The sequence below is a fragment of the Panthera leo genome, chromosome B1 (assembly GCF_018350215.1).
Source record: "Panthera leo isolate Ple1 chromosome B1, P.leo_Ple1_pat1.1, whole genome shotgun sequence".
In the NCBI taxonomy this organism is placed as follows: domain Eukaryota; kingdom Metazoa; phylum Chordata; class Mammalia; order Carnivora; family Felidae; genus Panthera; species Panthera leo.
This window is the reverse complement of record NC_056682.1, coordinates 35,918,061-35,940,046: the sequence shown is the minus strand read 5'-3', so window position 1 is coordinate 35,940,046 and position 21,986 is coordinate 35,918,061. Positions and strand designations below refer to the sequence as shown.

The following is a 21,986-nucleotide window of genomic DNA, read 5'->3' as shown; positions in this document are numbered from 1 at the left end:
CGCTATCTGTGCCCCCTGCATCTGTACACCTGGCTACAGTCTTTCTAGGAAGCATCAGAGATGCAGCACCCACCAACCCCTTACTCTAGACCGAGTCGGACCATTCTCACCTTCAGCCCTTCCTTCCTGCCTCCAGCAGTAGGGGCCTGAGTCTCTCACCCAACTGTACTTTGCATTTTATTTATTTTTTTAAGTTTGTTTATTTATTTTATGAGAGGGAGAGCGCACACACGTGCGAGTAGAGGGGGGGCACATGGAAAGAGAGAGAGGGAGAGAGAGAGAGAGAATGAATCTCAGGCAGTCTCTGCACTGTCAGTGCTAACTCAGGAATCATGAGATCTTGACCTGAGCCACCCAGGCACCCCTTCACTTTGCATCTTAAAAGAGGCCTGCTAGGAGAGGAAGGGGGGACCCAAAAGGCTGGTGATGAGATATTCCTGAAGTCAGTCGGGGAAAATATTTCTTGGTGGGGAGTCCCACAGTTCCACAAATCATTCACACTGGAGACCCCTGTATCCTCCCAAGTAAAATGGGCTTTATTCTTTCCATCAAGAAATACTTATCTGTGCCTACTTTATTGCCAGGCTTTGCCATAGGTGCTGGGGGTACAACAATACATTACATAAAGAATGAATCTGCCCTTTGGACATCTGCAGCCCAGTATGAAAGATGTCAAACTCCTTCAGAGTCTCTGTCCTTTCTGCCACCTTGTCCTCAGCCTCCCCCTCCCAGAGCCCCTCTTCTGGCTGCCGGGCAGCAGCCCTACAACTGTGTTTTGATCACACCAGTCGGCAGGCCATGCCAGCCAGGCCACCAGGTGCCCCTACCCAGCAAGGAGTCTGCCCCTGCCCTGGGGTCCCAGCTGCCAGGCCATGAGTGGGTGCAGGGCTCAGATGAAAGGGGGAGACATCCTTGCAGCTTCTGCCCTCCAGCTGTGCCTCAAGCCAGAGCCTTCTAGTCTATGAAGCAGCTCCCTTCCAAGCTCTCCCATTTCTGGGCATCATAGGGCCAGCAAGTGCGGCTCTGCCCATGTGGGCCAAGTCCCCCCGGGAGGAGCCACCTACCCTGGGCAGAAAGGTCCTGAAAGACCTTGACATTGTTCCCCTCCCCTCTCCTTGAATATTCTTCCTTCCTATCAGAGTCCTAGCTCTCCTCCCCAACCAGGTCTTCCCTCATCCACAAAGCCCAGGTTCATTCCCCCAGAGATAGGGGGCTCTGCTTCTCTGTGCTTCTGTTACCTTGCGTATGAACTGGGCACATTTTACCCGACCGGCCTTGCCGTGCCATTGGAAGTAAAATGAGATTGTGGATAACACGGGAGCTCTGTGTGTGTCAGGCGCTGCTCTAGGAGCTCTGTGTCTGTCCCCTCACTTAGTCTTCACAACAAACCTCTGAGAAACATATTATTATATCTCCATTTTACAGATGTGCACACAGGTGGTCAGAGCAGATGCCCAAAGACACATAGCTAGCAAGCAGCAGAGCCAGAATTTGAATGCAGGGAGTCAGGCTGCAGTCTGCGTGCCTAACCGACTACCCCAAACTGCCCCCAAAGTAGTTTGTAAATGCTGTGCAAACTCAAGAACATTATTATTATCCCAATGGCTGTCGCCCCTTCAGGCACACCTTCACACCAACCTCCCCCGCTCTCTCTGAAAGCAGAAGGCTGACCCTGTCCCAGGGTGCAGGTCCCCGAATTACTTAACTCAGCTCTGGGAAACCAGCTCCGGACCAGATCCCTCAGAACCTGCTGCTCCACCACCCGCAACCCCTCCCGAACTCACCAGCTACCTGTGTCTCGCCCAGGGATCCAGGAGCTAGTGTCAAGAAGAGGGCTGCAGAGGTAAGAGAGAGGCAGGGAAGAGAGAGACATGGCTGGCCAGGGCAGGGAGATGGATGGGCCCTGTTCTGTGCTGGCCAGCATTGGATTGGCCTGGGAGCCGAGGATTGGAGCAGGGCAGTGATGTGCAGCTGCTGGCCAGGGGAAGCCAGCCTGATGCCTAATCAGATCAGATGCCCCTGCCCAGAACCCCCCTCCATTCCTCTACCTCCCTCTTTCAGCTCACTTACCTCCTCCCTTGCTTCTCAGCCCTGCCCTCCCTGAGGTCTCCAGCTGTCCCAGCTGATTTTATAAATGGCCTTTGCAGAAGGTGGGCACCTTGGCTAATTGAATCAGTGCCTAGGAGGCAGGAGGCAGGAGGCTGGTTAGCATCACGGCTGAAAGGTGGTGGCAGCAACAGCTTGAGTATAGCCATTAGGGAGGAATCTGAGCGAGCAGAGAGGCCCAGGCAATCTGGACCTTGGTATATTCTGAAGCTGCAAGGTGGGAACTCACCAGGGGCCCTGGATACCCCCACCATGAGCCTGAGAGCAGGCTTACAGTGTAGACCACAGGCACACACACACACACACACACACACCACTCATGCTCTCAAAAAAAGAGAATACAAAGGGAGGCAAGAGAGAAGAAAAGAAACAGGAAGAATTATATACTATGCTTGTGTGGGTTCATGCACAGTTATATGAATCTGTGTACACATCTCTATGCTGGGCACCACTCATGATGCCATTCTCATCTGCCCTGATGTCACCTCTGCATAATGATGAGCAAATATAAGAAGTTTCTAAGTGTCCTGGTCACAGCAGAGCATCTCCTGGTATCATAACGGCTGCCAGGTAGCAGACCCTGGAGCCAAGAGAACCTTTCTTATAGAACTGTCACTTGGTCTTACATGGCCCTGTCCCCTGGAGACCAGTCTGTTTCCTCACCTATGAATTTGCCTTTGACAGCCAGGCTGGCATAGAAACACTTCAAGGAGGGCTTTACCTCTGTGCTTCTGTTTGAGATGGATTCCTAAGGCTCACCTGGCCATTAATCCCCTTATTAACCATCTCCTGAATAACTATTCTGTGCGTGGGCTCTGCAAGGGGTGGGGGGGAGGGATGAGTCTGTCATTCCCCCCAGCTCCCAGCTCTAGGTGGGGCCAGTATGTGGTGTGGACTAAGGGATGATGCACATGTCACAGGCGACAGTACAGTTGAGGCTGGCTGCGCTGGCATTGACACAGTTTTCTGTAGGAGGACCCACCCACCTGGTCATGCCTTCTGAGAGGGACGCAGATAGCATGGTCTTTGTCCTTAACAACTGCCTCGAGGACTTTCATTACCCCTGCCAACTTCCCCAAATGCTCCACTTGCCCCGCCCTCCCAGCCCTCACACCTCCTTTCCCTAGGGCCCCAATCTACCACTTCCCTTTTGAGCAAAGCTAGCATCAGAACAAAACTCACAAGTCCCTGGATCTCCAAGGAGAGGAAAGAGGCGGGAGGGGGCAATTTTCAGCTTAGGGTCCCACACTTCTAGGAGGCAGGGTCCACAGGGCTCCAGGTGGGATTTGAGCATCTGAAGGGGCAAGCTCCTACATGATGATTCCTCAAGCTATCCTCCAATCTTCTGGGTAGCAAACATGTAAGTTCCCTCCTTCGGGACCAAGCCCCCACACCTGGCAGCAGCTAAGCCCCCAGTGGCCTTTTCCACAGGGTAACACTGCCCCCTGGTGGGCTGAGCTGGGACGTCCACCTCAAGGGCTACCTGAAGGAAATTACAAATATGGCATCCTTGCCTAAGAGCCCCCCAACTCCTGCCCCTGGCCTGGAGAGGGGTGCGATCGAATCCCTTAAAGGCCTTAAGCATTCCTGCCTGCCTCAAATTTATTCTGATGCTGGTATTGGATGATGGCAATAGGGACAGCCCTTTGGCACAGACAAAAGAGGCAGGGCTCCAGGAAGCCCACCTGCTACTCTCTCTAGCCTGCTCACCCACTGGCTCAACTTCCTTTAACAAGGGGCAAAGGCATGGTTTGAGAGAAAACTTAGATCACAATGCAACTGAGAAGCTCTATCTCATTTCCCTCCTGCGCCTTGGAGCTCCCTTCCAACTGCTTTCAGGACTCTTCTAGCTGGGTGCAGTAAAGCCATCTTAACCTCTACATGTCAGAAATGAAGCTCACCTTCTTCCCCAAACCTGAATCTTTCCAGAAACTCTATTTCTCTGAGTTCCATACCCAATATTACTCCAAGGTCTGTAGGCCCTACCTCAACATCTTTTGAATCCAATCTTTTCTGAATTTCTCCTTCCAACTCAGCCCCAAACCATCCTATCCCCAGTCCATTTCCCACAGGGATGGTGGAGTTATTGCCCTAATGCACAGCTCTTATGGGACTCTCTGCTCAAAAGTCTTGTCGTTCCCCCTCCCTCTGTCACCCCCCTCACACACACACACACACAACATGGTTGGAACCTGCCCTCCCAGCTAGATGGCCACATGTTCCGTATACTCTGAATGTGGAACTCTTTTCTGAGCACATCCATACCTTCCCCCACACTTTCACTCATGCTCATTGATCTACCCACAATGCTCTACACACACTCCTTAATCTTCATCAAATTCCACCCTTGAAGATCCACATTCCAGATGAAATCTTTCTTTAGATGTCTCCAGTGAACAGTTGTCCTCTCTGGCCCCCAGGACCCTGATTCACCTCTTGCAGCACTAATATAATGCAATGTCTTGTAACAGACATCTGTGCTTTTGTCTCAGCCTGCTCTGGGATGTTGGCATCCTGAGGCCAGGGCAGTCTAGAGCCCTGCAATGCTCTATAACATTGGCTGAACTGGCTGGTAGCAGAAATGTATTGACATGACATGACATGACATAGACATGGACCAAAAGCAGGTGTTGATGGTGGGGGGGGGGGGTGGTGAGGGCACAGGGCATAGAAGCTGACCTGTAGAGAAGTGATAGACCTGATACTGAGGGTCTATGGAGAATTACAGAGCAGGAAGCCTTCTCAGAACGCTACATGGTGAACAAAGAAGGCAAGTCTTAGGAAGGCAAGGGATCAATCCAAGGCCACACAGCTGGTTAGTCTCACTTATAGTGCATAAGAGGTCCAGTAAGTGCCTACTCTTCCCATCCTCCAGTCCAGCTCTTCACACATACATTCTGCTTCCCCACTACTTTCCTGGTGTTGACTCGAAGCTGGCAAAGGGTTAGAGATGCTTGAACCTCTTTCCCAAAGTGCCCCGACTTTCACAGACCACCCCCCCCACACACACACACACACACACACACTCTGTGGACAGATGCTTGGGACCCAGCTTAGGCCCAGAGAAGATCTTGCTGCTAGGACAGAAGGTGTCCATGGTGGTCAACTGAAGCATATGTCTCCAAGAGGGCTGTGGCTCTCCCATCCCCATCCCACAGCACTTATGCCACACAGAAATATTCCAGATGTGTTTAATGCCACAGAGAAGTCTAAAACCTACATAAAGCTGCAGCCATCGTCCCAGTGCCTGGAGCCGGGGTGGTCCCCTGAAGGGGACGTCAGCAGGGAAGATGCCTGTATAAGGCAAGAAACCAGGGCAATTTGCTGACATCCTTTTGTCCTCTGCCCTAAATGCCCAAGCTTCCTTTAGGAAAGACAGAAGAGGAAGTGGAAAAGGGGTAGGAGGAGGGTGTGTCTCTTTAGGGCCCCCTTCCTGCTTTGGGAGGATGACTCACACAGCAGGCCCTGGGAGGGACAATTCCTCAGACCAGACTAGGGCAGGCCAAGGCAAGTGTTCCGGAAGGAGCAGAGGGAAGTTCCTGGAGTGCAGTGGCCAGGAGAAGTAACCTGAAGAAACTAGAAGGGAGGCCTGTGGTCGTCCTCCCACTCCTTCACACTGGCCTCTGACTGGTGCCCCAGGGAGCACAAGATAGCTTCAGCACCGGCATTCGATAAGGTCAACATCTCCCCTGCCCCCCATCACTTAGTGCCTTTCTTAAGCACAACATTGTCATACTCCGTTCCCTGTGGCCAGCCAGACGCAGAAAAGTCTTGCCCTGCTGGGTAGACGTGCTGGAGGCTGCTGGTGTCCCTGTGAGCTGAGGCCTGCCTCCTCCAGGCTTCACCCTGGGGCTCCTGTGGGCTGTCATACAGGGACAGGGCAGCCACTCCCTCAGGCTCATCGTATATGTGGTCGGGCTGTGGGGCCGGATGCTCCTCAATGCTGTCATACAGAGGGTCCACTGGGGACTGGGGAGGAACCGCCAGGATACCCCTGAAGCTTTTCCCCAGGTTACGAGCTACTGCATCGAAGGGCACCGCATATTCCCCCTCTGGGCCCCGCGGCCGGGTGGTGGGGACTGGAGTGGTAGGTGACGGAGATGGCAGTGAGTCGTGGGGCCGGGCGTAGGGGCTTTCTGGCCGGGGCAGCACCGCAGGGACTGTGGCTGGCTGGGTTTGGGGCCCAGGAGGGGCACTGTTCTTCTGGGCAGAGATGGCCTCTTCCAGAGCCAAGAAGATCTCATTGCCTTGCCGAGTTTCAAACTCAAAATTGCCCTCTCCAGAGACACAACGCCGGCCTGCCTCAAAGGAAAAGGTTACCTGGGTGGAAGGGAAAGGGAGATTATTGGCCAGTCCACACAGTAGAGTCCCTTCTCCCAGACCCAGCTCCCAACCACAAACCTGTCACTTCCGACTTCCTTCCACAAGAACCATGAAAGCTTCTCCCCAAGTTGTTAAGGAAAAAACCCAGAGGGGGGTGAACCATCCCTCTGGGTTTTTTCCTTAACAAGCAAAGCCCTCTCTCCTGTCCCTTCCTTCTCCCTGCCATCCATTCAAGTGTGGAGGTTGGTATATATTCATTCTCAATAACACCAGCCCCTGTTTACTCCTCTGACCTCCCTACCTCTTCCTGTTCTCTGGTTCTTCTAGTCCCCACCCACTCCCCCTTCCCTCTCCTTCCCCTGGCTCTCTCCCCACTGGCTGTTTTCTTCTGCTGGTTTTTATCTGTCTTCCCTTCCTCCTCCCATGCTCTCTTCCTTTGAGGGCCCCTTTGTCCTCTCCCTGACAATCTCCTCTCTCACAGGCAGCCCCTGCTCACCTTGTCCCGCCCAAAGCGCCTCAGGAACCTGTAAGGCCACTCATACAACTTGGTGCCCAGCTCAGGGCCACCCCACAGCTCCAGTGCACTCTCTCCAGCCCGCAGGGTATAGGATCCCCGGAGCCGGCACCTCTCGCTGGCTTCTGTGGGTCTCATTGTCACAGAGAACTCCTTGCGGGGGGCCGCTGGGGGGGGCAGAGAGGGGAGGTGGATCAGGCAGTTCATGGGAAACAGATGGCCTGCCTCAACTCTGCTCTAAATAAGCATGCCAGAAGACTCCAGAAAACACATTATCCATGTGCCTCCTGACCCTGCAGCCTGCATCTTGGAGGCTGAGCTGCCCTGTGACAGGTCATATTCCCCAAAATGCAGGTACCTCCACCTCCTACCCTAGTCAGCATCGTGCCCTGGCCACACGCACCCCGACCTTGTGCCCACATCCTTCCTGTCCCTGTTGCCAGAGTCACAGCCTTGTCTTCCCCATCTAATCTCCTGCCCTTACCCAGCCTCCTCCCCAAGTCCTGCTATCACAGCTGCAGGTGCAGCCGACCTTACCCTCCCAGCTTGCAGCCAACCCACCCACTGCTGACGCCATCCAGTGCCCTCTGTGAGGTGGAGCTTGAATGTCACCCTGTGCCCATCTGCTCCCCGCACACGCCCAAGTCAGTGGGCTAGACACATCACAAAAAGGGACTGCTTCATCAGCAGAAAGTTCCACTGCCACAGGACACTTTAAATCCATAAAACTAAAACCTTCTCAGACATTCTCTCAGGTCCCCAGGACAGAGAGTTCAAAAGCAGCACCTTCACTGGATCCCCCAGCCTTGCCCTCTCCCACCATCAGGGCCTGGGCAAGAGGGAATGAGCCACAGGGGGATGGGGAGGGGGTGGGGGAGGCCTGACGCTGGAGGCAGTCCAGGCTCCCCCACCTCAGGCCACTCCCGGAAACGATGCAGAGAAGCCGATAAGGGGACTGGTCGGGGTTGGGGGCAACCACAGGGCAGGAAGACTCAGAGGCGGCCAGCCACCGGCCCACAGCTCCTCCCCACCACACCCTGGGGAGGGCGCCCCAGGAGGGGAGGCAGCCCCTCACCTGCAGTCGTGCTGCTGTACAGTTCATTCTCCTCCATGCAGGGCCAGCTGCCCTTCCTCGTCGGCCCCAGCAGCTCCTTCCTCTGGCCCTGAGGAGGAGGCCAAGGTCTCACCACTGTCACCAATGCCAAGCCCCACCTGTGGCCCAGGACTCCCTCCAGAGCACACTCAGCCTGCTGTCCCTGTCTGCATTCTGGATTGGGCCCCCCCCCGCCCCCGCCCCGCCAGGAACCGCCCCCAACATCCTGACCTTGGCTCTTAGAACACCTGCCCACAGCAAGTACCGAGTGCCCCCACTCCCACCTGCATGCCCCTGCCTTTTCTGCATCACTGGATGACTCACAGGGAAGGCCAAGAGGCAGATGGCCTGCATCCAGTCACTGCGCTCTGCAGCGGGGGCTGCCAGCAGGTACAGGCGTTCCTTGGTCTCCAGGAAGAAGGCGCTGGTGTCCCGGGGGCTGCTGGCCTCCCCGCCAGCCTCAGCCACCCGTAGGCAGTCACTGAGGCGGATCACCCTCCTGGCGGCCTCTCCCCGGCGTGGCTTCTCAGGGCCCTCCTGGAGCTCCAACCGGGCCAAGGCGCAGCCTGACTCTCCATACAGCATAGCCCCAAACCGGCGCCATTTCTGAACCCAGACGCATGGCAGGTGAGGTGCGGGGAGGGAGCCACCCAGAGATGGAGAGATAGTGATCAATGGGGAGACGAGGAACCAAGGGAGAGGGCGTGGGGCAGCACTCGGGTCAGAGAGAGAGGTGAAGATCACAATAGACCCAAGGAGTCAGAGGGGATAACAGGAGCCTTAGGAATTAGTGAGCATTGGAGACCCGCCCCACACGGCCGGCCGAGAAAGAGGCCTGCAGTGACAGCGAGTGGAAAAGCAGAGTCAGAAGGGAGCCCCATGGGGACAGACTGCAAGGCAGGCCCAACCAAGATCCGAGTCCAGAGGCAAAACGCCTGTGAGTCCCTGAAGCCCAGAGGAGAGATGAGAGGGTGGCATGAGGGTCGAGACCAGAGCTCATCATTCTCTCTGTGTGAGGCCCCACAGAAAACCCTGTGCCAGGAACTTCAGTCAACCCTATGGAACCTTCCTGCTTCACCCCTTGACAGGTTGGGTCATAAGAGAGACAGAGAAGCCCTTGTGCAGGTCAGCCGAGGGACAGAGGACTTCCTCATTCGAGGAGGCCAAGGAAGGAAAAGGAGGCTGGCCACAGAGACCCCGGCTCAAGCTTGACACCAGCCAAACTCATCCCACTGGGGCAGGAAAGGGAGAAGGAACTTCCACAGCAATGTCAAATTATCCCCCCACCTTGCCCTCCATTCCCTCCCAAAGCATCCCCGTGTTACCACAGAGCCTCAGAGGCAAGAAATGGAGTCAGAGCCCTCATGTACCCTCCTCCCCACTGGCGAACAGCCATTTGCAAAGAACTCAGCTTGGGGCCTGTTTGGGGAAGCCAGTGGCTGCTAAGGGTCTAACGTGGGGAGTGGCACAGTCCCCACCTTCCCATACAGGTTTTGGAACGTTCGGGGGCTCCCTCTCATCCCCGGGAATTTCTAGCAGCAACCCCCCCAGCCCCTCTACCCAGTCCCAGCCCAGCCTTGCCCTTACCTTTCCAAAAGTCTGCTGCTGCAGAAGATACAGGGGGCCCTGCTTCACTGCCACTTCTTCCATCCTCTCACCATGACGGTGCCCCAGCACTTCAGTTCTCTCCTTCCACGCCCGCCCTCTTTCCCTCCTCCCTGCCGTGGGTTCCCCCTAGTTCATTTCCTCTCTGCCTAGAGTTTTCTGCAATGTTCTTGTCTGCTCGATGATGACAAACCCAAACCAATAGGCCCTGTGGTTTCTTGCTGTGTGTGTGTGTGTGTGTGTGTGTGTGTGTGTGTGTGTGTGTTTGCCGAGTGAGTTTCATGCACAAGCTTCCTGCATTTTCATTGAGTAAGATAATTTCCAAAAAGCCAATTTCCAGCTTTTCAGCCAGCAACAACTCAGGTACAGAAGCTGGCCGGGGAGTCAAACCAAACAAGGAAGGGCTGACCTATAGCAACAAAGAGACCCAGAACCAAGTTCAACAGTAAAACCAGTAGCAAAAGGCCCTCACACACAAGCTGGATGTTCAGCATGACATAGCTGGAAGAAAACTTAGAAATCAACCAGGCTAAGTCCCTAATTTAAAAATGACTGGATGGAAGCTCAGGAAGATCTGAGGAAGGTGTTCAAGGCCACCAACCGGAACCCAGGTCTCTCAGCTCAGTAAGAAAGAGCTTAGCCACACATACACCCACCCAGCACACAGGACACATCAGACAGATCTCACCACTTTCACACACAGCTGCAACTGTGTTTCACTCTGAGGGGAGCACTCCCTGCCCCAGTCAACACCACACACTTACAACACCTTCTTGGGATTCTAGAAACATGAACATCCCCACCTTGAAGCTTGCTATGTTCCCAGAGCCCATCCAACTGGTTGGAGTTCACCTTCTTTCCAGCCTTTGTGAGCATTATAAAGGCACTAGAGTTTCATCTGGAGATTATCTGATTGTGTTTTTAAGTTACAATAGCAATCTCTTATATTTAAAAAAAAAAAAAAAAAAAAAAAAGCTTTATAGTTGCCAAAACAAAAATGCTCCTTAGTTACTAAAGCTTCCAGGCATACAATGGTCACCAGCCATAATATCTACCCCTGGAAAAGGGAATGCGGGTATGAACCCACCTGTTTGAGACTCTTCTGAAGTCACAGGACTGGTGGGGACAGGAGAAAGCACCAGGGCTCCTGATTTTTATTCTGATGGTCTTTTTATTGCTGGCACCTAAATGGAATCCAGACTCCATGCAAGAAGATACACTGCTTTGGGGAAATCTAAGGTTCCCAGAGAATATTTAACTTAGAACCAGATGGTTTAGAGAAGCAATCTGATGGGGCATGGTGCAGAAATGTTGGGGAACCAGAGAATTAGACCAGCACTCTTGGGGTAACCCCATAATGGGTGCTTATATAATTGGGCCATTTTCTCTACCACAGGGGTTTGTTTGCCTTGGGAAGGAGAACAGAGCAATGCACTGCTTAGGCCATCTGCTGTAAATGCCGTGCGCTTTTCCAAAACAGCTTTGAAAGATGAATGTTATGAGCTCTGGGAGGAGAGGGCTGAGTCACGTAAACCTCACGGCACTCAGCCCTGTTGCCTGGATTTGAACAGGTTGATCCAGAGATCAAGGGAAAACCAAGGATGCTGGTGTATGAAAAGCTCCTTGGGAAGTGGTTAGGAGTATGGAAATGGGGCAGGGTCTACTCCATCTCTCCAGTCCCTAAGGAAAGGCAGTGTTTCCTAGGAGCCGTCTGGTCTTTGGCCATCAGCATCTCCTTATGAGATGAGAAAAGCAGAGTGTTCAGGGCCATCCTGGAGGCTGCCAGAGCCATGCCTTTCCAACAGTAATGTGCAGATCCTGTTAAAAGTGCAGATTCTGATACAGCAAGTCTGGAGTGAGACCAGAGATGCTGATACAGCTGGCGGGTGGGCCAGATCTCAGTTTGAGAAACAGGGTAACAGGATATCCCTCCCCTGCCTTACTCTGATCACCTTTCCCTAAGGCAAATTGGACACATTCTACTCAGAACCACAGGGGGGCACCCGAGCTTACCAGATTACTTGAAAGCTTTTTAAACCTGGAGGCCTGAGCCCCAGGTATTCCAGACAACCACATGCCATCCCTTGCCTCTGGTAGATGCAAAAATTCTATGGCTGTTGTCTGCAGAAGATGGAACAGCTGGAACAGCAGGAGTGTACTATGAGTGACACACTTTAAGGGCCTTCCACTTTTCCTGGTGGACTTGTGGGGTCCCTGCAGTGGAAGTATGAACCCCATTACTTTCTGCTGGCCACAGGCGAATGCTGTGAGCAGAGACCCAGAAGACATAGCTCCAGACACAGCAGAGGGGCAGAAAATTAGAGGCCCTTCGGTTACCAGGCACCAATGATGGGAAGAGAAACCACCATAAGGGGGAGAGTCTCAGTGGTTTATGCTGAGGCACAAGTGGGGTTTGGAATGCTCCTTGGCTCCTCTTTGCTTTTATTGGAAATGAAGGGACACCACACCTCACCTGTGCCTCAATATAAGCCAGGGAATCCTTTCCTTTACACTGGGAACAGGGGTTAGGAACCATGCAGGTCAGAGAACACAGTTCCAAGAACTTTGCCACTTTTGGTTATCATTCTCACCAGTGATTGGCAACTAAATCCTTAACACAAAAGGGCTTGGGAGCTTATCTTTGGGGGCAAAAAAAAAAAAAAAAAAAAAGGAAGGAAGAAGCAGAGGCTGTGTATGATTCCTTGGGCAGGCTTGCAGATTAGATGAGTCCCAAGCAATGGACAGGTGGGGCAGCTACCCCAGGGGTAGTGCTGGGCACACAGCAGGAAAGAAGTAGTGTACAATGGGCATGGAGCTGGCACAAGCCTGAGAGGCATGGAGAACTGAGGAAAGAAATAAGTGACCTGGGGTCATGAAAGATCTGACCCCAGTGGTTCCTGAGTGTGGAGAAGGGAGCACAAGACCAGTCTCTCAAGTTTTGTTCCTAGTCCTTCCCTTTCTCCATTAAGTAGGATTTCACTTCTCCCGGTACAAGTAAAGAGAGACCCAATGCTGGAAACTCTCTGAGAAGGGCTTATAATAGAATACAATCATGTTACTTAACATTGACATAACATTTCAAATGCTGTGTGTTCTGCTATGAACCCACACACACCACAGAATGAGACAGAGACATAAATAAATTAATTAACTCAGATTATTTATTGAGCATCTATTATGTACAGAGAGATACTAGGGACACAGCATAAACAAGACAGAATCCCTGTTTCATGTTTTGTTTGTTTGTTTGTTTGTTTGTTTAGAGAGAGAAAGCGCACACAAGTGGATGCTTGTGAGAAAGAATCTTAAGCAGGCTCCATGCTGAGGGGCTCGATCTCACAGCCATGGGATCATGACCTGAGCCAAAATCAAAAGTTGGATGCTCAACTGACTGAGCCACCCAGGCACACCCATTGTGGTTACTTTCTAATTGGAGACCCTGACGGTGAAAATAGTATGCAAGTAAATAGCTTTGAACAGTGATCAATGCTACAAGTATGACAGGGATCGGGGCAGAGGACAACTTTCAGTGGAGTAGTAAGAAAAGCCTCTCTGAGGAGATAACAACAGAACTAAGAAGTCAATGAAAGCAGGGAACTAGCCACTTAAAAGATTTGGAAAAATATTCCAGGCAGAATTTACATCAAATGCAAAGGCCCTGAGACAGGAACACCCTAAATGTGAGGAGCCTCAAGAAGGCCAGAATGACCAGAGCATTGTTAACAAGAGGGAACATGGTAGAGATAAGATCAGATCATGTGGCTTCTTGGGCCACAGCAAAGATTTGGAATGCAGTCTAAATGCAACGGAGACTACTTATGGATTTTTAAGCATGCGAATAATGATCTAAATGTATTATTTTATTTTTATTTTAAGCTTTTTTTAATCTTTATTTATTTTTGAGAGAGAGAGAGAGAGAGAGAGAGAGTGTGTGCATGAGTGGGGGAGGGGCAGAGAGAGAAGACACAGAATCTGAAGCAAGCTCCAGGCTCTGAGCTGTCAGCACAGAGCGCAATGCAGGGCTTGAACTCACAAATGGTGAGATCATGACCCGAGCCAAAGTCAGATGCTTAACCCACTGAGCCACCCAGGTACCCCTAATTTATTATTTTAAAATAATGTTCTGCATGGGGCACCTGGGTGGCTCAGTCAGTTAAGCGTTGGACTTCAGCTCAGATCATGATCTCACTATTCATGGGTTCGAGCCCCATGTCAGGTTCTGTGCTGACAGCTCAAAGCCTGGAGGCTGCTTTGGATTCTGTGTCTCCATCTCTCTCTGCCCCTCCCCTGCTCACATTCTCTCGCTCGCTCGCTCTCTCTCGCACACGCTCTCTTCTGTCTCAAAAATAAATGAACATTAAAAAATAAAATAAAATGACATTCTGCCACTGTATGGAAAATAGGCTATCACAGGGCAAGACAGGAAGCAAGGAAACTAGCTCGGAATCTATTACCGGACCTCAAGAAAAATGTGGTGTAGCTTGGACCGGAGCGTTAGCAGTAGAGATGAAAAGAAGTGGCCAGATTTGGGCATGTGTTAAATGTAGATTAAATGGGACTTGCAAGTGGATTGGATGTGGGGAACTGTTGAGACGCTAGGAATCAAGATAATTCCTGGGTTTTTAGCTGAGCAACTGGGTAACGGGTGGTACCATTTATTGACAAAAGGAGGAGAGAGGGAGAACTAAGTGTGGGAAGGAGGACTGGTGGGGGAGTGGATGGGGGCCTGGCCCACAGAAAGCTGTTACTCCCACCCAATCAGGCAAGTAAGGACTTGGAAGACTGCCCCTGCAATTGTGACTCCAAGAATATACCACTGCAGCTGCTATGCCAAGGTCAGGAAGCCCCTGACTCACCATCCCTGTTCAGTACATTCAGGAGGCTTATGATTGGACACTGGAACACAGCACAACACAAAACATTCCAGGGGTTAGGCTTGCCAGAAGCAACAGTCAAAAGCTTCTGCCTCACTTCTGCCTCCAAAATCTTCTCCCAGTGAATCTAATTGGCAGAGGCAGTCGGGCATGCAGAACCCTGGCTGCAAGGAAGTCTGGGTAATGTAGTTTTTAGGTGTCCTACCTCTGCAAACCAGGATACACCAGGAGGACCCAGGTTGAAATGAATGGTGAGCACCAGTCTACTCTATCCACGACAGAAAGTAATTCACTACCATTTTCATTCTGATTTCAGGTGTTAGCTCCCAGTCAATATAAACTTTAAACAACCAGTACTCTCAGAATCCAGTGAAAATCTAATCTGGGGGCCTTGATTGGAAGCCAGAGTGAACTCCAATGGAAAACAGAAACTAGCATTATCTAACACTGATAATTCCTTGTGGAAAAGAATGAAATTGGCCTCAGCAGGCAGAGAATGACCTGATCTGACCCAAGGAGATGGCTATCTCAGTCAGACTGAGCCCTCGGGTCCTAAAGCCCCTTTATCTCTCTCCACCACCTCCACCTTTCCCAGCATCTGACCCCTCTCAGGAGGCAGCCTAGAGTACCGGTTAACATAATAATCTATTTGTGAAGATTGGAACTGTGCCTTCTGCACGTTTCCATTGTCACCACCATTTGGCGGTTATCTCCATGAATGTTTATGGAGGAGAAAAGGACAGACAAGAAAACAAGGAGGTCACTATTTGAGTTGCTGGTAACCCAGGATCAGAGAGCAATGTCCCTCGCCCACTGGAGCAGAAAGCTAGAAAGACACAGACATAAATTCGGTCGAGTTTGGCAGTTCACTGGAAAGTAAAGAATAATGTAGACACCCTAAGTGGGGGGATACCGGCTGTGGGAGCACGGAAGACCCCTCCAGGGCGTGTTGTCAGAGCAGCTGAGCGGTGGCGGGGGATGGGGGCGTCCAGGGGCAAATCAAAAGAACACTGGAGATGAGAGGACTCCACCAGGTGGTAGGTTCTGGGCGGGGACTGGTCCCAGCCCCCCTCCTGGAGCCCTCACCAAGCCGCCAAGCAGCAGGCACCCCCAACTCCCGCTCCAGCGCCCGACCGCCCGCCCACCCGCCGGAGCAAGCGCGGCCCCTTTAAAAACCATGTAAACAAAGCTTTGTTCCCCCGGCTCCCCCTCCCTTCGCGCTCCCCCAGCCCGCTCCTTCTTCCCACCCCCAGCGTCTCCGGGCCGCTGACGTTGCCCGCGCCTTTACGCCGTCCCAACGGCGCTGCGCATTCTCCAACCGCGGCCCCGGCCGCCGGGGCCTGCGCAGCCGAGCAGCACTACGCCGCGAGCGTAGCGCGACGAGCCCCCAGCGCGCAGGCGCAGCGGCGACGGCGGCGGCGGCGGCAGCGGCCCCGGCCGAGGTGCGCGCTGGGGGGGAGGGGGGGCCGGAGAGGAGCATGAATGGAGCAAAATGGCGGATCATGTGCAGGTGAGAGGAGCCGCGGGGGGGAGGCGGCGGCCGCGGAGAGTGGGGAGTGGGGGGTGCACGCGGCCCAAAGGGCTCGAGCCGGCTCGGGGCTCGCCAGGCCCGCGCCACCGCCACTCGGGGTTCCGGAGCCGCCGCCCGTCCCGGAGCTCCAGGGCCTTTCCCGCCTCCTGGGCCGGGGGCCTCCTCCATCCCCTCCCACCCGGTCCCACGCCTCTCGCGCGGGGCTGGAGGTGCAGGAATCCGTGCCCCGGCGCGCACAGCTTACATCGCTTATCAGTCACTGTCTTCCCGCTGGGAGGAGGCCTTCCTCAAGTCCTCTTGCCCCCCAAGACGGGTTAGGGAGGGAGACCCCCTTGTCGGCTGTGGACTGAGGGGTCTTCCCCATTACATCCGCCAGCCCTAAACAAATAACAAAAAGAAAACCTCACATTGACAAACCTGGCTCTCCCTAGTATTTCCCGCCGCCTTCCTCTTCACGCCCCCGAATATAAGAGACCACCCCCCCCCCCGACCTTCTTCCCCCTCTCACGGATACGCCCTTCGCTCCCACACTCCTAATCGTACAGCCTATGGGACCGAGCGCCCCGGTCCTCCAAAATGGGTGCTCAGGCCTGGGCCCGCCCGCCCTCCTGTCCCCCATCCATAGTGAAGGAGTTGAGTGCCCACACCTCCTATGAAACGCGGGGTGGAGGGGGTGTGTCTGAAATGAGAGATGTAATGTTGGGTGCAGACGTTGCTGTGGAGGGTCTTGATCAGGCTCAAGAGCTGGCCCGGGCTTGCTTTGGGCCCAAGCCACTTTTCTTCAAAGACAGGGCACAGGCCCTAGGAAAGGACAGCCCACACCAAACCTAATAGTCGCTGGAGGAGGGCAGGGTTATTTCTTGCAAACTCGATAAAGTTTTTCCTTTCTATGCTCTAGATCTGATATTTTTATGACAGTTATTGATATAAGTCTGTTGTCAGAAGCCTTCAGATTTTCTAGGTAACTGCACAGATTTTGTGTTGTGGGAAGTATAGAGAGCATAAGAAGTGTCGCCCTATTTTGCACACTATAAAGTATCATTTCTCAAGTACAAAGAATGATCTTATTCCTGATATAATGTCTACAAGAAGCTAGAGTGGTGTGATATCTGTCTGTTTAATTAGAGAAGGCACTAATTTTCAAGTCCAGGGATCAGTGGAGTAGGTCTTTGGTCTATGAGGGGCAAGTTATCAGGACAGAATTATTAAAAATTGCAACCACAGATGGAGGACCACAAGATTTGTGTTTTAAAGCCAGTATCATGACCTAATTCAGAAATAGCAGTAAAACTTGATACAAGGTGATAATGGTAGTAATAGTGTAGCATCTTGAATTTTATAGCAACCATTGCTAAGAAACAATAAGAATTTTATGTGATTTTTTAAAAAAAAAAAAATTTTTTTCCATCCTAAAAGTGTAGGTAGGTAAGAAGTATTTATCTTGTTAAATAAAGGCAAACCAAACTATAGAACTGATATGAGATTTACTTAAAGTCAAGTTGACCAAAGGCATTTGACTTTGAGTCTAGTGTTCTTATCTTCTGGGGGATAAAATAGTGTCCAGAACATTCCAAAACATGGTTTGAATAGATAGCCTGTCTGAATGATGCTTTGGATGCTTCTTTTGGAAAGCAAAGGAAGTCAGTTTACTTTTATGAATATACATCTGGTCTGTCTCCTGTAAGAAGGATCTCTTAATATGATCTGGCCCACATCTTGAACCGGAAAGGCTGGCATTTCTCACAAAAGTTAAGGTGCATCAAAGTAATCTTCCTAGTATTTTTGGCTCAAAGGAGGGTCTACCCTATTTTTAGTAAGGTGATATTTTTCTCCCATCCACCCAAGAATAAGAATCTATCTAAATAAAATTTATTAACTTTTCAAAACAAAGAGGGGTATGCCAGCCAGTGTTTTCTTTTACTTTTAAGAGTTGTAGTGTGTTGTTCTCTGAATTAGTGATCTTTATTGCAACAGAATAAGTTTGTGAGAGATTTTTTTTTTCTTTCTAGAATGGGGCACTTTGCTTTTCTTTGTTAGACAACTAAATTAGTTTTAGTGTTGGAAACTCACAGATTTTAGCCTGATACTTTATTGTAGTAGAAAACTTTCCCAAGAAAAAGATGCTCTTTCCCTGGTATGGAATGAAAGGATGAAAGACAATTCTGAAATTCATTGAGGGGTACTTCTCTCCTAACACTCCTGGAACATGAAGTTTAAAAAGGAGCCTATTACAGGTTCAAGACAGTGATTATATGAAAGTTTCCTATGTACTACTAAATAGTTGAGTCATTTTATGTCTAGTACTTTTCTGAACCACCAGGGTGAGCAGTTTTGTAGTTTTTGTTGTTGTTTTTGTTGTTGTTTTTGTTTTTACTGACACTAAGCAAGTGTCATATGATTCTCAGGCTGGTCCTGAGCGTCTCTTCTGATTGGTGTTTTATGGAAGATTTAAGTGTCACAAAACATTAGAAATGAGAAAATTATAATATTCGATCTGTCTTTTAACTCTGTCAATGTCATAGTCAAGCCTTTTTAGAAGAGTAGCTATAAGCAATCAACCTACTGTGATGGATTCCTTTTTCTTTGATGATCTTATCTAATGCCATGCAAGCAGTGATTACAGAAAATTGTTAAAAAAAAAAAAAAGCAAACTCATTTGTATTTATCTTCAGTTGCTCCCTTCCCTTTTTTTAAAAATAAAGTTAGATGAAATTAATGAGGATTCAGTATCTTCAGTTACTAGCTAGTTAATACAAAAAGAAGACAGCTCTTAGTGTACAGGGGTGATAATGAAAAAGACTAAGAAGAATCAGATGTTAGCTTTGATAGTGTTCGCTGGTGTTCAGGATCTTGAAGGAAAAGGAAAGAGCATATAATATTATATATAACATATATGCTTTCAAGTATGTAAGTATATTAAATATATAATAATTATTATAAGATAGTATAAATGAAGAATAGTTCTGGGATTTTGTTGGATTTATTGTTATGCTGGGCCTCACACACAGTCTTAAAGTATGATTTACTGAACTCTGCATTATGACTATGTAATAACAGAAGATACTGTTTTCAAATAGTCATTTTATTTTATTATTTTTTTTAATGTTTATTTATTTTTGAGAGAGACAGAGACAGAGCATGTGTGGGGGAGGAGCAAAGAGAGAGGGAGGCACAGAATCCTAAGCAGGCTCCAGGCTCTGAGCTGTCAGCACAGAGCCCCACACACAGCTTCAACTCACAAACCACGAGATCATGACCTGAGCTGAAGTCAGACTCTTATCTGACTGAGCCCCCTAGGTGCCCCTCAGATAGTCATTATATTTTAAATTTAAGGCTGAGTAATTAAATATTGACAACTGGTGTAACTTTAGGGAGTCACGTAGAAGAATTGTTACAACTGGTAGGTTAAAACTTTAACAGTGCAAAGGTTTATTTGGCCTGATTATAGCAAAGTTAATAGTTGTATTTTCAGCTTTTAAAAATATGCAAGGAAATGGAGCTATGGGTAGTCCATTTTGAGAAGGTAGTTCATACACTTCAAGAATTTTAAATGGAAAAACTCAGTAACTTCTGCAACTTTTTTTCAGTGATACCATAAAGCTTAATGTGTACAAGGCCCTTTGCTGTATTGTGCACTGCAGATAATTCAGAGCTGAGAAAGACACAGGACTGCTGAAATGTCAAATTCTGATGCTCTCTTTGGGCAGGATTCAAAAGTACAGATATAAGAACTAATACACTGATTTCAAAATATGCTACATTTGTGTTGGATGATAGTGGAATAGCTACATTCCCTCATTCACTGCATCTCCCTCTTTTGTGGATTTATACAAATAATATGTGTATATTTTAGAACATATTTATAGTTACTTGATAATTCTGACCTTAGTATATTTTCTCTTATGAGAAAAGCCTTCAGAAAATTTAAGATATGCATGTGTTATTATTCAAACACTTGTGCAGTAAAACACAAAACATATTATTGTAATGGAATCTCTAATTTAGGTGGAGGTAGAAGAAAGAAGCATTGAGAAGATCCCTGTTCTGTATCTTAAAGACAGATTAACTTCCATTTGATGCAAAAATTGATGTTCATAATCACCAGCTGTATTTTCTTTTTTCTTGCTTGGGTTTTGAAAGCAATATTGTACCACAGCTTTTCAAGAAGGAAATATTGCCAATTTAAACCAATAAGCTAATGTCCCAGTAGGTGCAACCACTGAGACTACTTTGTTCACTTCAATGTGTATAAGGAAGGTAGTGTTTAGAAACTGCATCATCTTTTTTTTAAACACCAAACATATCCCACGGGTTTTCTCAGAGTCAGGAATCAGGAAGTGGTTTACCTAGACCCTTCTAGTTTAGGGTCCTTCACAGTGGGGCTGTCAACTGGGGCTGCAGTTAATCTCAAGGCTTGACTGAGGATGGAGAATCTGCTTTCAAGCTTACTCCTGTGATCACTGACAGGGCCCAATTAGTTTCTTGCAGGCTGTTGGACTAAGGGCCACTGTGCTCCTCACTGGCTGTTTTCTAGAGGTTTCACAGGGGCCTCTCCTGGCACATTATTTTTAAGGACTTCACTTTTTACGATATGTAATGTCTGCTTTGTATAAATAACCCATCTTTGTTACTGTGGTGTTTTTTTTTTTTTAACCTGTAGTGAAATATGCCTTTTGACAGGTAGAAAAATCATGTGTTCAGCTTGATGAGTTTTCAGAAAGCGAATACTCGTGTAGCCAGCATCCACATCCATAATATAATCAGTGCCTGAGAAGTCCCTCTGATGCCCCCTCAAAACCACCCACACATCCATCTTCCTAAGGGTAACTACTACCCTGTCATTTGATTTTTTAATATGATTTTAGAACTCAAGTTGAGTAAGGCCTATCTATGATAGCTTGAACTTTAAAGCCAGGGAAAACAGTAGAGAGCAGTGGTTCTTTAGCTTTCGGGGGGAGTTTGGTTTTTGGGTTGTTTTTTGGTTTTGTTTTTGTTTATTAAGAATGATGGAAGCTGTGTGCTCTACAGGGAGGAAAAACATACCTACACAAAAATTTGCCTGCAGTTTCAGGCCATTCATGAACCTTAGAACTAGAATTTAAAGATAAATTTGTTTTTAAATAAAAATGCTTACCACATTTTTTTGAGAAACTAATTTATAAGTGTTTCTCTTTTGACCCATGTGAAAGGATAGTTCAGGGTCACAGTATGTGTTCCTGGAGTGTTACATACAGATCGAATTTTTAAATATTGCATTCTTGAGGCTGATTAGTAGTGACTATTAAGCATCTGCTAATGTCCTGTTCTTAATACTATGTGGATACATGGAAGGAAGTACAAGGTGTGGTATCTTATTTTCAGGGGCCTTGCATTTTAATTGGGGAAGTAATACCAAGTTCAGGGTATTGAGTTGTGAATTTGTAATGAAACCATGGTTTTCTCAACATGTCCTTGAATGTGGGGACTACCACTCCCCTTACTTTTCCCCCATTCCAGTACATCTGAGTTCACCCCTCCCGTTTATAGTGACTAAAGCAGGGAATTCGCAATGGAATGAGATTGGTACCCAGGGAGCATATAAAAATCCTGGGGAAAGGAGGAGAATTGTCAAAAACTGGGTCTTAAAGTATGTCATATTTGCATCCCTGGCTCTTCACCCCTTCCTAAATATTCATGCGCACTCGCACTCACACATTTACTACCATACGTGGAAAGGATGTGTTTGAGAGAAGGCAGACATGGAACCTTTATGCTAGCATTTATTGGACTCAGCTGCTTGCCACTTTACATGATCTCATGTAATGCTTATAGCAACTCTCTAAGGTGGATATTGTAGAGATGGCAGTAATGGAATTTTCCTTGATAGAGGCTGGTGAAAGGCCCTGGTGTCTGTGAAGACTGGAGAACTGTTGGAAGATTTAGGTGATAGTTATTGTGAAA

General features: G+C 49.2%; 1 protein-coding gene across 1 annotated transcript; it reads right to left on the bottom strand.

The window, feature by feature from the left end:
* Window positions 1–5,255: 5,255 nt before the first annotated feature.
* Window positions 5,256–9,822, bottom strand: DOK2 (docking protein 2). The gene is made up of 5 exons (XM_042934660.1): window positions 9,624–9,822; window positions 8,361–8,642; window positions 8,019–8,106; window positions 6,926–7,110; window positions 5,256–6,426 (listed from the first exon to the last, which is right to left on the bottom strand). Exons 1-5 carry the CDS (start codon window positions 9,684–9,686, stop codon window positions 5,806–5,808), a joined length of 1,239 nt encoding a protein of 412 aa, XP_042790594.1. The 5' UTR covers window positions 9,687–9,822; the 3' UTR covers window positions 5,256–5,805.
* Window positions 9,823–21,986: the final 12,164 nt, after the last annotated feature.

What these genes read in the sequence shown, in the direction of transcription:
- DOK2 (XM_042934660.1), bottom strand. Translation starts at nt 9,686, where the DNA reads ATGGAAGAAGTGGCAGTGAAGCAGGGCCCCCTGTATCTTCTGCAGCAG. An exon ending in AGCAGCAGACTTTTGGAAAG is followed by an intron (nt 8,643 to 9,623) that starts GTAAGGGCAAGG and finishes GTCTGGGTTCAG; the next exon opens with AAATGGCGCCGGTTTGGGGC. An exon ending in GGCGCTTTGGGCGGGACAAG is followed by an intron (nt 6,427 to 6,925) that starts GTGAGCAGGGGC and finishes CCTTCCACCCAG; the next exon opens with GTAACCTTTTCCTTTGAGGC.